We start from the raw sequence: 15,488 nt of genomic DNA, 5'->3' as shown, positions 1-15,488 counted from the left end.
AAATCTTGGAAAAACAATTTTTTTTTTCAACTATTTAAGTTGGTCTAATAAAAATATCAGATTCACCCAAAGAACCCTGTCTGCCTATGTCCTTAGACCAACATGGCTACAACCTACACCCCTGAAAGCTTGTTAGGTTCTTAATGTCTGCATGTTTTTATGTAGCTGGTAAATATAATCTGAAGAGGTTTGTTTTTTGGCAGGTTGGCTTTATGAACAATGGGAAAGTCAATAGTCTGGAGGTGTCCTATTATTCCAATGGTGGCAACTCTGTAGACCTCTCTTATGGCGTAAGTAAGAAAAACCTCCTGTTTGATAACAAAAGAAATAGTCAGTGTTAATAAAACACTGACTCAACATTTCTGTAAGCCAGTATGTAAAGCTTGTTGCATTTCATTTCAGAAAACTGAGCTTATCTTTCAGCTGCCTCCAGTGCCACTCTTGCATTATGTTCCTTATTGTAACTGGCATCAGAATTTGGCTCAGTCTTTATTACCAAAGATTGCTCTCTGAGCTATCTCCAGCATGAACTCTGCCACAGCATTGTCTTCCAATCTGATATACAATCTTCCATAATACTGTCAAAATCTAGACCAAGCAGGTGATTTCAAGAACACTGACTTTAGAAAACAGCTGAACACCACCCACTGGATTGTGGCCTGTAGCCACAGCCTGAAGTAGGGAATGGCATGGGACAGAACGAGGCCAGGAGGAACTTTAAGAGGACTGTGCTTCAGAAGTCACAGTCCTTCCTGGAGCCTCAGGGTTCACAGAGGGAGTATGCATGTTGCAACAGCCTTTGAAAAGATGCAGCAAGTGCCTTTGTCTGATATCAGCCAACCTTGTCTGCCAATGAAGAAGGAGAGTGTAGCCATGCCCCTGCCTCTTCACTCCCCTGGTGGGGTAATTGTATGCTCTTGGCAATAAGGTAAAGCAGCCCATTTCATACACGAGCCCTTGCTGCATCTCAGTCTTGCTCCAGTAAGAAGAGCAAAATCTGGCGTGGGAAATAGGTTAAAAAATAATTCTCCCTCTCGTTTTTTGTATCTGCCTTTCACCAGGTTATGGAAAGGGCTTTGTTTCACTTGGATAATGCTTACAACATCCCTAATGTCAGCAGCCTGGGCATCGTCTGTAAGACTAACCTCTCCTCCAACACAGCGTTTCGTGGCTTTGGTGGTCCACAGGGAATGATGATTGCTGAGTGCTGGATGCATGACATTGCTATGAAGTGTGGCCTGCCAGCAGAGCAGGTACAAATCATTTGAATTATATTTCAGTGCAGTGCAGCATACTAGCAAAGCCTCAGGAATTTGACATACTACAGTAAGTAGGTGGTAAGCACAGGAATTCTCCTTTCTGTTTGTCAGTGCTAAATCACTCAGGGAAGACTTGAATTATAATCTGCTTCACTTAATTCATCTTCTGATTTCAACTTTGTCTCATTGTCTAGTGTTAGCTTTAATGCCAACTTTTTCAATGGAGCATAAGGAGCTAGAGGCCCAAATTCCACGGGATTATGTGTCTAAATCCCATAACCTTTTTCTTGAAAAAACCCAGCCCATGATCACGTCACCATGTTTTTTTATGAGCACAGTATGAGAACTGAAGGTAAATTTGGTCTCGGTGGGCATGTCTACTTGCACACTTTAATCTGCAATAACCTATTTTACTGCCTATTTAAATGTCACATCAGAAACTGTGCTAATATGCTAATGTGCAGTAAAGATAGGATACTGCGCATTACATGTCATTAAAAAAGCATGCACTTTCACTACGGTGCAGTAGGGCAGCCTAATGTGCATTTAGTTAGTACCCCACATTAGAGGTACTAAATTTAATGCTTAACAGGAAAAACTCATTAATGAACATGTAGATGCACCCAGTGCTGTTCAATTGAGGGACTCAGATTGAAGCACTGTATGCTTTATGTTTAATCAGTCCTGGATATATCTTTCTTTGGGAAGGTGAGAAAACTGAATTTGTACAATGAAGGAGACCTGACCCACTTTAACCAAAAGCTTGAGGGATTTACTGTGCAGAGGTGTTGGGAAGAGTGTCTGGAGAGCTCAAACTATCATGCCAGAAGGAAACTGATAGATGAATTCAACAGGTAGGAATTTTCTACTATGGAGCAATATTAGTTGTACCTATTTTCCATTGTCTTTTGAAGTTCTATCCATATAATTTGAGTAATTTAGAGTCAAAATCATATGATAAAGATACTGATTTTATTTTACTTCTTGAAGTCTCTTTGGTCCTAGTGTGGGAAGGATACTCTGTACAATAATGGACCAAATTCATCCCACTGATTTAACACCATGAATAAATTTAGCCTCTAAAGGTTTACTTTTCTGTAGGTGAAGTGAGATATAGGGAAGGACTGATGCAAACTAGAACTTGGGTTTCAGAGGGCCATGAGAACACTTATAGATGGGTTTTATACTGCCATTTCATCCTCTTCATTTGATTTGTAGTCACAATTACATACTAAATAAATGGGGACTGTGGTGGGCCAGTAGGGGGTGCTCCTGTGTTGAGCCACCCACCTCACTGTGCCCGACCACCTTCCATGCTCCGAGTGCCTCCCTGGGGGTGCCTCATGTCTGGCCGACCCCCTTCCTGGAGCACACCCACTAGCCTGGGGGTTCCACTGCCACCACCCAGGGCTGGGCTTGATTCTGGCTCTGTGCACCTTGGGAAACACAGGCCTAGTAGCCCTCGAGGGTACTTGATTCAATTCAAGAACTTGGGATGCTTCCCGCAGGTCAGAAGGACAAGCAGTGCTCTCCCTTAGTTAGCTGAACCAAGGTGACTCCAAGGCATAATCTAGACCCACTCCCAATAAGTCTCCAACACTAGGTACAAAGGAGAACTTTATTGGTTATAAGGGGTAGGGTTGGAAATAGGGTACAGAGTAGAGCAATATCAGAGAAATCCCATAGAGCAAACTCCCATGGCTGGGTAGCCTTTGATCACACAACTGAGTTACGGCAAGCTATATATCTAGTTAGATCTCAGGTAGCTTACTCACAAGTATCATCCAGAGACAAGTGGACATTTCCTCTGGGGGCAGGCAGTTCATTGATCATGAGTTTTGAGAGAGAGAGCAAGTTTCAGATGGTCCACCTCTTCTTTCTCTCTGAGTCTTCCTCATGGCTGCTCTGGTCAAGGGTGACATGTCTGTGGTCCTGAACAGCCTGCCCTCAGAATCAGCAGATAACTATGATGCCTTTAAAAATGCTGTGTGTTCAAGATTCAGGTTAGGACTGGATTATTTCTGGAAAAAATTCTGGAATACCATCCCACAACCTGGGAAAACAATGACCGATTTTGCGGCCCAGGTGTGGGACTCCTTAAATGGGCAGACGGAGCCAAGGCTGACAATAGAGAGAAGGCGCTAAACCTCATAGCGCTGGACCAATTTTATCACCACTGTCCGAGGGAGTTTAAAACCCTAGTCAAAGACAGGGCCCCCAAAACCATCCAAGAGACCACTGAAATTGCGGACCAACTGTTGCTAAATCACGAGGGGCTGGACAAGAAGCCTCCCTACTTTAGGAAGGAACAGAAAGGGTTCCAAAAAGGAGGGAAGGGGGTTGGCCAGACATGAGGCGCCCCCAGGGAGGCACTCGGAGCCTGGAAGGTGGTCGGGTGCAGTGAGGTGGGTGGCTCAATGCAGGAGCACCCCCTACTGGCCTGCCACAGGGACACTCGTTTCTGTAGCAGTCGAGTGGTAGGCTGGGAAACGGCAGGTGGGTATTTTCCCGTGATGGAGCAGAATTAGGCACAGAAGCGTATCTATTAAACCAAGATTACTTTACTTACACTGTCGATGGACACAGCATAGGCGAAGAGTTAACTTCAGTTACAGTTGCAAACCAAACGAGCTCTAGAAACCGAGGTGAGATGTCCGTGGACAATTCAACAAGCATGCAGGACACGGAGTAACAATTCAATGAGCATGCAGGACACGGGGTACGTCGGGGAGGTCGATGACGGGGAGTCGTTGGTGGTTGATCAGTCCGCCAAGTTCACTCCGAGATGGGCGCGGAGTTCTCCAACTTGGGCGGAAACTGCTCTAACTTTTATACGGCTAGCAAGCCAATTGCTAGTCGCCATGTAGGAATAATTTAGAACCTTCCAATAATGGTGTGCGTATTTGCATAAGGATGGCGGGAACTTTTCTGCATCAGGGTTCTCCACCGCAGTGGAAAATTCCACTGTGCCGAGGCACTTAACTACTGGGTTCTGACATGCCCCGTTGCCGATGGCACAGCTGGAATTGGAGCACATGCACGTCGTTTAAATCGTCATCATCTTTCTCAGGGGGTACATATGGTAAACGGGTATATACAAAAGCATACAGCGATAAAAGTTCGTCCTCAATGCATCAAATTAAATAATAACCAAGGCAAACACAAATACACATAAGTATATTAGTTATAAAAAGTTCAATTATGAGGACTTCGGTAGGTGCCATGGTGAAATCACACGTCAGACCCCCGTGTCTCCGGTACTCTTCTCTATCTCTCTCCTTCTCTCTCTCTCTCTCTTGGGGTTTCCCTCCGCCACGCACTTTGGGTTTTGGACAAAAAAAACTGTAAAGAAAAATTCCTTAGAACAGTTCATTAACTTATACTACAGTGTTTATATGGAACTGCGCGCGCGACGGGACAGCCAATTGGATTTTTTCGCTGCTTCCCGCTTTCTTTAAAGCACACGATACAGGTGCTCGGGCATGGTCCTGCTCTGGACGATTCTCTCTCTCATGCTCGCGGACACGACTGATGTGGAAAAGGGATGACGATCCACACAAGCTCACCCAACATGAACCTCGGGCGTTGCGTGGTTTTGTCCGTGCTCAGCAAGATGAGAACGTCGTGGATTCGTCGTCTGGCTCTTTTGGATATTGGAAACCTAGTTCATATGCTAGTTGCCATTGGCCCGCGTCTCCCAGGATTCGTAGCTGCCGTTTAGTGAGCCTAGACTGGTGTAGGAGGAATCCAAACATGATCCTCTCCTCTGGCGCTCTTTGTGGCAACGGCTGCAATATTCGTCGAAGGTCAGATTCATGATGCCTTGTGCTATGAGCCTCAATCGGGCATTCAGTGGGTCGATGCTCTAAATCGCTAGAAGTTCCTGTGTCCGACTTTATAAGGGCCTGTAATCGCGGGAGTTGACGTAAAAGGTTACCCGCGGGTTGGCCAGCTAGTGGGTTGAGGAGAATCCGAAGGATGATGGCATTCCTTTCTCCATAAACTTCAACGCAGGCTTCCACGCCGTTGAGAGTTACCAGGACAATTCCAGGGTTTCGCAGGTGGCGGTGAGGCCACGGTCCTCTCTGCTGGGGCTGTGTTAGTCCCAGTGCGTGTGCTCTGGAGTTCCAGGAACAGTATGAGATTCCTATTATTGCTAGTAAAATTTGTTCTGCTCTGGTCTTCGATGGGCGACCGTCGTGCCATGCGTGGGATTTGTGGCTGACCTGGCCCGCAACAAGCGCTGGAAGTGGGATGGGCCAGTGAACGTTGCATGGCACTATATCTATGTCGGTGGCGTGCCCTCCACTCCACGAGGCTTGCCGGGTCAGGAAGCTTGCCTCTTCCAAGTCTAGCAAGTCGGATCCAAACTCCACGACCAGGCGTCCTAGCCACATGGCCAGAGTTTCTTCAGGCTTTATTTTTGATTCCTTGCATAACTCCTGTAACTCAGTCCAAGTACGAGCGCGATAGGTGGTGGTGTGAACTGCACCCTGCGCATTGATTACTCGGTTGACTATCACTACAGGATGAGCTGCTGTCGAAGCTGTTGCTGTGTCTGGTGGGAGGGGTGGATGCAATCCTCCGCTCGATGCCCCCTCCGCGTGGTAAGGAGGTGGGGCCGCCAGGAGTGACGTCACCTCAGTGGGCGGGGCTGCTGGGCGGATTCCCGCCGGTTCTTCTGAAGCTCCGCCCTTCTTTTCTGGGTTCTCCGGGCGGCTGACTCCTTCCTCGGCGCCATCTTGAAATGGCGTCAACTCAGGGCTTTCTTTTACTGCCGCCTCTTTAGCCGCCTGAACGGCTGTGAGAAGTTGGGCTTCCAAATTTGCATTCTCCCGCAGCAAAGTTGTTATGGTGCGGAACATCACATTCAACATTCTCCCTTTGTCGCTCTTCGGGCCTACCCTCTCAGTTGTGGCGCGTCCCTCCGCCTCTAAATTTTCACGGAGCTCAGAAAGAAGCTCGCAGCCCCTCAATCCAGACGCCAGAGCTGAGGGACTGAACCGGTCGATCGGCATCGGTTCTCCACCCTCCCGCATGAGTCGCATACAGCGGGCATACTCTTGGCTAAGAGTCGGGTCTACTGCGCCCGCCGGTATGACTCTGGTGAGGGATGCGGTGCTTATTTCCTCGCGGGGCCTAAATAGGACCCGCTCACTACCCATCACACACCCGAACGCCCCGGGGTGAAGATGCACTTCCCATTCTTTCGAAGCTCCCTCTTCCCCCTTCAGCGAAAGGTAACCGCTGACGAGCCTTTCACCCATTCCGCCCACTTGGTGATAGGCGATGTGTGCCCCTAGTTCGATGGCGTTTGTCATGTGGCGCCTTTCACTGCGCCAGGGGCAGTTTCTAACTAATTCTAACTCCATCACGTCTTCCCCAGATCCTGTTCATGACGCCATGTAGCGGTCGAGTAGTAGGCCGGGAAACGGCAGGTGGGTATTTTCCCGCAATGGAGCAGAATTAGGCACAGAAGCGTATCTATTAAACCAAGATTACTTTACTTACACTGTCGATGGACACAGTGTAGGCGAAGAGTTAACTTCAGTTACAGTTGCAAACCGAACGAGAGCTCTAGAAACCGAGGTGAGATGTCCGTGGACAATTCAACGAGCATGCAGGACACGGAGTACAACAATTCAACGAGCATGCAGGACATGGAGTACAACAATTCAACGAGCATGCAGGACACGGAGTACAACAATTCAACAAGCATGCAGGACACGGAGTACAACAATTCAATGAGCATGCAGGACACAGGGTACATCGGGAAAGTCGATGATGGGGAGTCGTTGGTGGTTGATCAGTCCGCCAAGTTCACTCCGAGGTGGGCGCGGAGTTCTCCGACTTGGGCGGAAACTGCTCTAACTTTTATACAGCTAGCGAGCCAATTGCTAGTCGCCATGTAGGAATAATTTAGAACCGGCCAATAATGGTGTGCGTATTTGCATAAGGATGGCGGGAACTTTTCTGCATCGGGGTTCTCCACCGCAGCGGAAAATTCCACTGTGCCGAGGCACTTAACTACTGGGTTCTGACAGTTTCTTGAATCTTTTTGGAGGGAGGGAGGGAGGGAGGGGAGGAGGAAATAAACTCAGTTCAGACCTCCTCTTACTGGGATCCAAAAACAAGGTACGTTCTTAATAGTTATCATGTAGTATGAACACGTGAAGGAAGAGTGGAGAATAAGTAACTGTGTTTGGTCTCACAGACAGAATCGCTGGAAGAAGAGGGGGATGGCCATTATTCCTACAAAGTTTGGCATCAGCTTCACTGTTCCCTTTTTGAACCAGGTCTGTAAGTGTCACACATCTTTGCTGGAGATTTACTGGATTTTATGTTCACTAATCCAGGCTTTCCCTATGCATCAAGATTTCTTAATGCTTATGAAGGTCTCTATGGGAGAAATTATATGAATCTTTTCTGTTCAATACAGACAGTATATACCACAGCTCCCAGTTTACATATATTCATAAGTCACCACAATGCACCTACATTCGTTCTGCTTGGTTCCATTTTCTCCTCTTATTCTCTCAAAGATATCAGCCATGCGAAATAGAATGGATCTGATGTCATTGAAAAATCAATGTTATCCACATACACTGGATCATTCCTTTGGGTGAGCTGGGTTTTTTGTCATCCTGTAAATTCTGGGTGAGAGGTTCCTTATCTGTTTCATGACCTACCAATGACAGACCCAGTTTGGCTCACTTTACTTCATTTTACTGAAAGTGTGAGCGGATGTTGTGAAAACTGTAATTTGAACCTCAGTTAAAGAAGAAGACCAAACTGTGCTTGAGTGTAAGAGAGCAATATTAAAGAGGATCCTGGTTCCTTGGTGTTTGTCTCCAATTAGCTTCTAACCCCTCTATAGCCAAGTCCCAAAGTTTTTATTTGTGTACTCTGGAAATAAAATTTGTTAAGCTATATACAAGCTTAATTGTGGTGACCCTTTATCTTTTAAATAATCTCTACTGCAGGCTGGGGCTCTTCTGCATGTATATACAGATGGTTCAGTGCTGCTTACGCATGGTGGTACCGAGATGGGTCAAGGACTTCACACCAAGATGATCCAGGTAATTAGGAGTCATCATTCATATGATTGCATCATTGCACTTTCACTCTTGCAGTGTTCTCTCCAGCTGGTGGTAGAAGTGCTGCTGAAATGGCAAAGGGTACCAAATCCTAACAATCACCTTGACTGTATCTGTAATAGCGCTAGATTTCCAAAGTGAAATAATGGGGAGTGAGACTTGTAATCTGCTTCATATGATGCAGACAGAACCCTTTATCCCTTGATGTTGACAGAACCCTTTATCCTTTCTCTAGTTTAAACTATTATTTCCAATTTACTCTAGACCAGGCAGAACAAACAAGGCTGTACTAGTTACTGCCTAGTTGGGATCATTTCTCTCTGATCCCATTAAACTGCAATTTCCATGCTATTTTTATACTAATCTTTCTCTCTCACTTTTGCATTTGGCTTCTCTGATAAGTGTCAGGAAAGATGGATGCTGTTCTCATGGCAGTGTGGGTATAGAGTAACTCCACTGAGGTGGAAGGAGTTACACTGGATTTATTTGGGATTATGCACTATGTGACACAGTGGTGGGGGAACATGTGGTACAAGGGTGGGTGGGTGGCAGCATCTGCATGGAGCACCTGGTGCAGCCTCCATGGTGTGTGGCCCCCAAGGGCTTTGAAGTTGGACAGCTCTGATTTGGGATATTTACAGATAGATAGGACAAAACTCTACTATAGACAACAGTCTTGAATTGGCAGGGAGATGAACTGAATCTCTTATGTCTGTAATTGTTAACTCTATGGCTTGGACTATAATAATCCAAATAAATAAGTGTTACCTGCAGAATGAAAGGGTTGCAAGTACATGGACAGCACACACATACATGCACATACATATGCTTGCAAGCACGTATGCACACATAGGTTTTTGAGTTTGACCTCTCAAAATCTAGATGCAACTTGTCGCAACACAACCAACAAATCACCAACTGATGTTTGGGCTTGAGAAGAGGTAGGGTTACATACTTAGGGTCAGCAACATAGATACTCTAGCTAGAGAATGTCCTTGACTCTCAAATGTGTGTATTAAACAGTCATATTTTTGTTACTCTGCAGGTTGCCAGCAGAACTCTGGGAATTCCCACATCGAAAATTTACATCAGTGAGACGAGCACTAACACAGTCCCAAATACGTCTCCAACAGCTGCTTCTGTCAGCTCAGACATTAACGGGATGGCTGTCTATGTATGGAAACTAAGTAACTCACACCTCTATATAATAGCCTAGGGCTCCAGAGTAGATAAGTGTGTCATGTCTATGTTGCTTTAGAAAGACACAGAATGCCTACTGTCCTTGAAAAAGGGACATAGAATACTCAATGATTATGTTTATTTCAGACTGTTATGACACACTCATGTTCAGTCTGTTATTAACCACCAAATTTATAGTCTGAAATTAGTAAAGTGAAGAAAGCAAGAGAGCCATATAAATGACAAATTTCCTGATAATGACTGTGGCATTAAATTGAAGGCATGCTACACTGTTTAATGTTACTTGCATGTAGATGGAATTTCCGTCTAAACAGACAGCAAGAAGCATACCTGACATTCTTATAGAGCAATGATATAATCATTAATGTCTTTGAGTTGATGGTTTTCCAGTGCTATCTTTGTAATGGGGGTCCCCTGTGTCATTAACACAGTCAGCTTTAGAATAATTGTGTTTTGGTCTGTTCTTTATAATCAGTCTCCCAGTTACTGAACCTTGTTCCTTTATTGATGTATCAGTGTCCTAAGGGAAATATTGATTGAGGCAGAGGGTGATTGCATGATAATACTGAACCTTATGTTACATACTGACTTTTCATGACTGCTCTAAAAATAATATATATGTATTTTTTTTAAAGAATGCATGCCAGACTATTTTAAAAAGGCTGAAGCCATTCAAACAGTCTAACCCTAAAGGATCCTGGGAAGACTGGGTAAGTTGTTTACACTTGTTACAGGTGGGTTATATAGAGAATCCTTTTATTGGCAAATCAAGCCTATAGACAGTCCCTTCTTCAACTTTTTAAGGAAATGCTCCAGAAAGTTTTAGGATAGGAAATGCAGCAGAAATTTGGTCCTGGAAGTAGATACATATGAGAGATCTAAATCTCCAAGGGATCACAGCTAGTTTCTTGCAATGGTTTTGACAAACAATTTCCCAGTGTGCTGGAAGCAGCTAATTCAGATTTTGTCACAAATGCAGTTCAATCCCCAGTGAAGTTAAACTAAGAATCTCAAATAGTTCCAGTGCATCAGACTGCAAACCTGCTTGGAGTGACACCTCTGTTTGGTGGTTTTGTGAAAAAGATGACTATTCTGTTAGGAACTTTCAAGACCCCATTCAGCATGTCTCAATGAAGACAATGGACATGTCTGCATGTAAATTTTTATGTGCCTAAACTTAATGCACCTTAATCTAAGGTGCATTAAGGCAATTTAGGCACGCGTCTATACGTGGACACCTTAAGGAGCCTTAACGTGGCTTGCTGGGCAGTCTGCCCTGGTCAGCACCTGAGGCAGCCCCCGGGAGCCCGTGGTAGTGTCGCCAGGCGATGCAGTCCTGTGCCAGCTGAGGGGATGGGAGCCTCCAGGCCCCCCTGGATGCAGTCAGCTTGGTCCTGGCCCCGGCCTCAGATCTAACCCGACGAGGTCAGGCACTTGCCTGGGACAGAGGTGGGTGGAGCAGGGAAAGTGTGGTGGGCACTGGGGGCAGATGCAGTCCCAGCCCACCTGACGTCCTGGGCAGGAGTCCCAGAGCAGACTTCTAGGGTGCCTGAATCCTGGGTGGCTAGTGAGGCATCCCACCCCTGCAGGGCTGCATTGCCCAGCTACCAAATCCACCCTGAGGGAGAGGCATGGGGAAGCGGCTTGCAAAGGTTGTGCTGTGCTGCCCTCTTCCCCTGCAGGGAGTCATGGGAGGGGGGGAGGGGGGCTGTCCCTTGTACTTTGACAGGAGTCCTCGCACCTCCTGCCCCCTCCACTGACTTACCGCACACTGACAGGGACTGCTGCTGCTGGAACCACTGCTCCAGGTCCAGCATCTGTGCCTTGCAGAACAGCACCTGCCACATCTTGGCGGCAGCATGCAGCCCCACAGGCTTGCCTCCAGCCTGCTCAATCACAGTGTTAAGGCACCTTATGGTGTCTACATGTGCGTTAAGGCATCTTAACTAATCACTCCTAAATTTGATACTTGCTTAATGCAGGTATTAAATTTAGGCATGATTAGCCTAAAATCGCCATTTTTAAGGCACATTAAGGGGGCACACGTGTAGACCCATGCCCTTAATGCATCTTAAAAATGGCTAATGTGCCTTAAATCACCACATGTAGATGTACCCAATATCTCCCTTACCCTGACATTTACAGATTGGCTACACCTTGTATTGTATTGTCAAGGACCTTCTCAGTTGAAATACCTACATGTTGGAGACTCCCAGCCAGTTTTGAGAATCAAAAGTTTAATTTTCAGGATCTTGGGGAAATATTTTATCCTTCAGTCATGGGGTAGATTTTGAAAGTAGGTGAAGGAATTAAGAAATTGAAAGAGTATGTTGGGAGGGTGGACAGAAAAGGAGGGAGGGGTTGAAAGCCACAAAGGGGAAATCCTGGTCATGGGACTATTGCTGTGACTTTAGTGGAAGTAAGTTTTCACTTTGAGTTGAAATGTTTATCCCCTTCTCTAAGCAGATAGCCAATGCAAGTGAGGCAAAGGTCTTGTGCTAGTCCCTCTGCATGTGGGTGAATTGATAGGGCCTAACGATGATACCTCAGGCAGTAGTCAAAAGTTTACCCCTTTATCATAACTGCACTGGCATTGCAGCGGTTGCATTCTTGGAACACATTCTGAGAAAGTTATGACACAAAAATTGGATGGATAACAGTAACTTTAAATATCTGTTTACTTTGTCAGATTCAAGCAGCCTATGTCAACTGTGTGAGCCTGTCAGCCACAGGGTTTTATAGGTGAGTATTAAAGCTGGGGAAATGCAGTGACAGTCTTGCTTAGTAATGTGGCTTAAATGCAAGCATATTCCACAAGGGTTATTGGGAGGAACACATACTGCAACCTAGACCAGGCTAGGGCCGCTCTAGTTTTCTTAGCAGCTGCATGCATCACCTGTATGAGAATTAAACTGAAGGATGTTTGTAGCAGTCAAACCTGTACCTCCAAATGTCTTCCTGTGCTAGAGAGGAGGGATCCCTGGTGGAGCACAGTTGTGATCCACAGATGGTGCCAGATTCAGATCTCACTTTCAGCTGTTCAGGTCAGGAGTTCATCTAACACCTGCCTTCTGTTGAGTTAATCTAAAATTAAAGAGGTGTATATGAGATCACAGTCTGTTCCCTCAGTTTGTACCATTTGCTGCGGCTCCCAGGCCCCTGCCTTCGCACTTATTTCATGGCCCATTGAACATTCCATGCCTACTAGAAAAGGGGCCGATATATGACCCTTATAGAAGCCCCAAACATGATAATTATTGCTTTCAGAAAGCTAATGATTGCTTTCAGCAGTCAATTTGAAGTCACATCCTGCCCTTCAGTGCATGAGCGGATCCTTTTGTTTTCAATTTCACTCCCACATTTAAAAACTTTCTTGTTCTTATTGTTTCTTGTGTAGCTGTAAAATGGCACTTTTGTCCCATCAATCAGCTTAGCTCTTAGAGGCAAACAAGGCTGTGTCATCACTAAGAGGCACAGAATGTGTCACAAAACATTAAACACAATACTGAGAATAAATGCTCTGAAATGTATGATGTGAGCCAATTTCTACTGTGTCTGTGAAATGTGTTAATCTTCTACTTAAGCAGGTCTCTCAGTGTTTAATAAAATGTCAGTATTAATAAAGAATATAAACAGTCAAGGCTGTATAACAAAGGGTTTGCTGGGAATTACTTTTTAAAAAATGAATTGCTCAACATCTCAGTTTTATTATTTGGACCAATTTCATTTCTTCCCCAAATTTAACTAGTTCCAGGACACACACAAGTTTGTTTCTAAAATAAAGTATTCAATATTGTAGTCTTGGGATAAAGATGGTTAAGGACAATGTAAATGTGGAGGTCCTGAGGCATCAGATTAATTGATAAAGAGCTTTCATGAGAGAACTTTAAGTTCATGAAATGCAAAATAGTCTTGATTTTATTTCCTTATTTTTCTTTGTGCTTTTAGCCCACACCCAGAAAAAATGGGTGAAGTGTAAGAAAATCAATGTATATGAAATTCAGTGTGCTTCAGTCAAAACTTATTCATTTTGACTGCTCGTGGAACCAGAAATGTCTTGTTTTCTTTTATTAAGAATGCCTGACCTTGGATATGACTTTGATAAAAATGAAGGGAAGCCTTTCTGCTACTTCACATATGGTGTTGCTTCCTCTGAGGTTGAGATAGATTGCCTGACAGGTGACCACAAGGTGAGTGGGATAGATGGTTAAAAAAAACCCTTTACAGTTAGGTTAAGGGATTATGTCTAAAGGTTAGAGCAAGTCCTGAGAGTCCATCCATTTCCAGCTGTGCCATTGACTTGCTCTGTGACCTTGAGCTAATTTCTTACTTTCTGTTTCTTAATGGAACCATCTGTAAAGCATAGTAAAGTGAAAATTTTCTACCTCATAGAAAAACTGAGATGCACAATTAATGTTTGCAAAGCCATCTGAGATTGTAAAATTAAAGGCACCAGCATAAAGCAGCAGTAAGAGATCAGAGAATCAAGTTAATTATTCAAAATAGGGCTGTGAGAGTTTTCAGCAGGAAAAAATGACAACTTGTTTGAACCTACCCTTTATTGTGTTTGAGACAAAGCAATGATTACTAGGAGACCAGAATTAATGCATAATTTGTCAAACAGATCTCCAAGGAAATGTAATTGGCTTCATCTCTGTTACCTCAGGGATGAATTAAAGTTAAGACTCATTATTAATTTTTAAAATGATGATCACCTTTTAATTAATGAGTCCCAGCGTGAAGTCCTTATATATCGTACAAGTTTGTGTGTGTAAACAGGAACATTGACCAAAATGCATTTGGCATTGGATACGTTGACTCTAAAAGTATAAGGTCACAATGATCAATTTTAAATATTCTTTGTTCTTATTTGTTCCTTACTTCCTCTAATACTTAGAACCTTCGCACCGACATAGTTATGGATGTTGGCACCAGCCTGAACCCAGCCATAGATATAGGACAGGTAAGCTATATATCACCTATTTAACTTCAGTATGCTTGATCTTATGCTGCCGTAGGCTATTTGTAGGGAACCCTTGCTCCCTCCCACTGCCTTTTGACAAGTACAGCATTGTAGGCTATCCAGAGAAACTTCCTGGTTGAACTGATGACTGATCTCCAAAACTGGAGAAGCAACAGACTCAACCTTTTTGCTTGATATACCATCTTGTCTGGACCAGGGGTTGTTCATGAAGACTCTTATGTGGTTGCTAATTATTACATTGATGCGTTTCTAAATTTAACCCCAGGTAAGCAATGCACTCAGAGAAAGTTTATGAGAGAAGGGAAGGAGATAGGACATTTACCTATTGAGTTTTGTGTCTCTGGTCCCACCAAAGTCATTATTCCATTAAAGTCATTGAGAATGCTTGAATGATTAAAGACTGTGTTCATGAATCAAAATTGCAGGATTAGTCCTCAAATAGCTCAGATAACCATGGACTAGGGGCTATATTAGAACCTAGATCAATAGCTTAGCTTGTAAGTTCCCTGATCAGGGGCAGTGCTTTTTTCTGTCTTTTGTACAGTAATAAGCTAAGTAATGTTTTACGATTACTGCTGGCAATAAATTCAGGAATTTTCTGCATTCTGCTGGCTGAATGATTAGAAGTCTGTCTGCACACAGTGAATGGCTGAATACAGTGGTCTTCACCCTTGAACAGTTAACATGGATACAGTATAATTCCACTCATACTGATGCAGGATGTAGGGCTGAAATGATCCTCGTGCATCAGAGGACCCTATCTTGGTTACAGGGAGACTCCCACTTAGAGTGAAGTCACTTGTGAGGAAAAAATAATCCTATTAGGGAAAATCCTACTTACAACTTGAGTCATGGAGGTTGAGGAGGGGGAGGCTGTTCAAAGGATCTTCTTAGCCTATGTCCCTCCAAGAGATTTTCTTATTTATTGTCAAGGCTCTATGGGAGAGA

General features: G+C 44.4%; 1 protein-coding gene across 1 annotated transcript in view; it reads left to right on the top strand.

Moving 5' to 3' along the window:
- Positions 1 to 15,488, top strand: part of XDH (xanthine dehydrogenase) — an 81,631-nt gene that overhangs the window by 56,736 nt on the left and 9,407 nt on the right. Inside the window, exons 25-34 of the mRNA XM_019483099.2 lie at positions 204 to 290; positions 1,062 to 1,253; positions 1,968 to 2,113; positions 7,474 to 7,555; positions 8,243 to 8,338; positions 9,402 to 9,530; positions 10,192 to 10,266; positions 12,246 to 12,298; positions 13,632 to 13,746; positions 14,454 to 14,519. Coding sequence (XP_019338644.1) covers positions 204 to 290; positions 1,062 to 1,253; positions 1,968 to 2,113; positions 7,474 to 7,555; positions 8,243 to 8,338; positions 9,402 to 9,530; positions 10,192 to 10,266; positions 12,246 to 12,298; positions 13,632 to 13,746; positions 14,454 to 14,519 — 1,041 coding nt within the window. The remainder of the gene's footprint in view (positions 1 to 203; positions 291 to 1,061; positions 1,254 to 1,967; positions 2,114 to 7,473; positions 7,556 to 8,242; positions 8,339 to 9,401; positions 9,531 to 10,191; positions 10,267 to 12,245; positions 12,299 to 13,631; positions 13,747 to 14,453; positions 14,520 to 15,488) is intronic.

Source organism: Alligator mississippiensis, chromosome 1, assembly GCF_030867095.1.
Source record: "Alligator mississippiensis isolate rAllMis1 chromosome 1, rAllMis1, whole genome shotgun sequence".
In the NCBI taxonomy this organism is placed as follows: Eukaryota; Metazoa; Chordata; order Crocodylia; family Alligatoridae; genus Alligator; species Alligator mississippiensis.
This window is presented reverse-complemented; position numbering and strand designations above follow the sequence as displayed.